We start from the raw sequence: 646 nt of genomic DNA, 5'->3' as shown, positions 1-646 counted from the left end.
CACATGTCTCAATATTTACTTTAAAGCTAGTTTACACACTTTTTAATGAATTTGAATTTCATACAAAATTCTCTAACTGTAGGCCAAAACGTGGACCAAGTTTTGTAGAAATACCAGCTGGTTGTTATTGGATGGAGTCAGACAATCCTAACAATTATTACGATAGTCGATTATATGGCCCGGCAAGTTTTACAGCTATTTCCAAATTTTGGTTTCAGAAGTTCACAATTGTTCATATCAAAAATTCGAATGGTCTCAATAGCTTGCATCCACTTATCTCCTTTAAATTTCGGTTTGATTTCCTTCCGTGTCAAAAATTCGCTTTTCACATAATGTCTTTAGTGATCATTAAAGAATTTTGTAAGCTGGATAAGCTGGAGATGCTGCAGGTTTCCGGAGGATTGTTGACAGCCCGAGCTACGCATATTATTTGGCCCCCGAAAAGATGGCGTACCATTAAAACAGAAGTGTTCGATCACAATACTGTTCCCGTTTCAAAACGGAACTTATTTTTTGGAATAAATCTTCCATGGTGATTTATAGATGTATGAATAATATATGCAGCATGGCAACAGATGTAATAGTAGTAGTATTACGACTAGTGATATACCTGAGCAGACTAAACTCTCTCAGAACATTAGACGTT

At 35.9% G+C, this 646-nt stretch overlaps 1 protein-coding gene across 1 annotated transcript; it reads left to right on the top strand.

The window, feature by feature from the left end:
* LOAG_16234 (hypothetical protein) lies at positions 1-521 on the top strand (the record flags this gene model as incomplete). Its single annotated transcript, XM_003151724.2, has 2 exons — positions 1-182; positions 390-521. Coding segments are annotated over 2 exons (314 nt in total), but the record flags the coding sequence as incomplete, so codon positions are not given.
* Between the last annotated feature and the right edge of the window lie 125 nt (positions 522-646).

This window comes from Loa loa (assembly GCF_000183805.2).
Source record: "Loa loa unplaced genomic scaffold supercont3.4992, whole genome shotgun sequence".
Classification (NCBI taxonomy): Eukaryota; Metazoa; Nematoda; class Chromadorea; order Rhabditida; family Onchocercidae; genus Loa; species Loa loa.
This window is presented reverse-complemented; position numbering and strand designations above follow the sequence as displayed.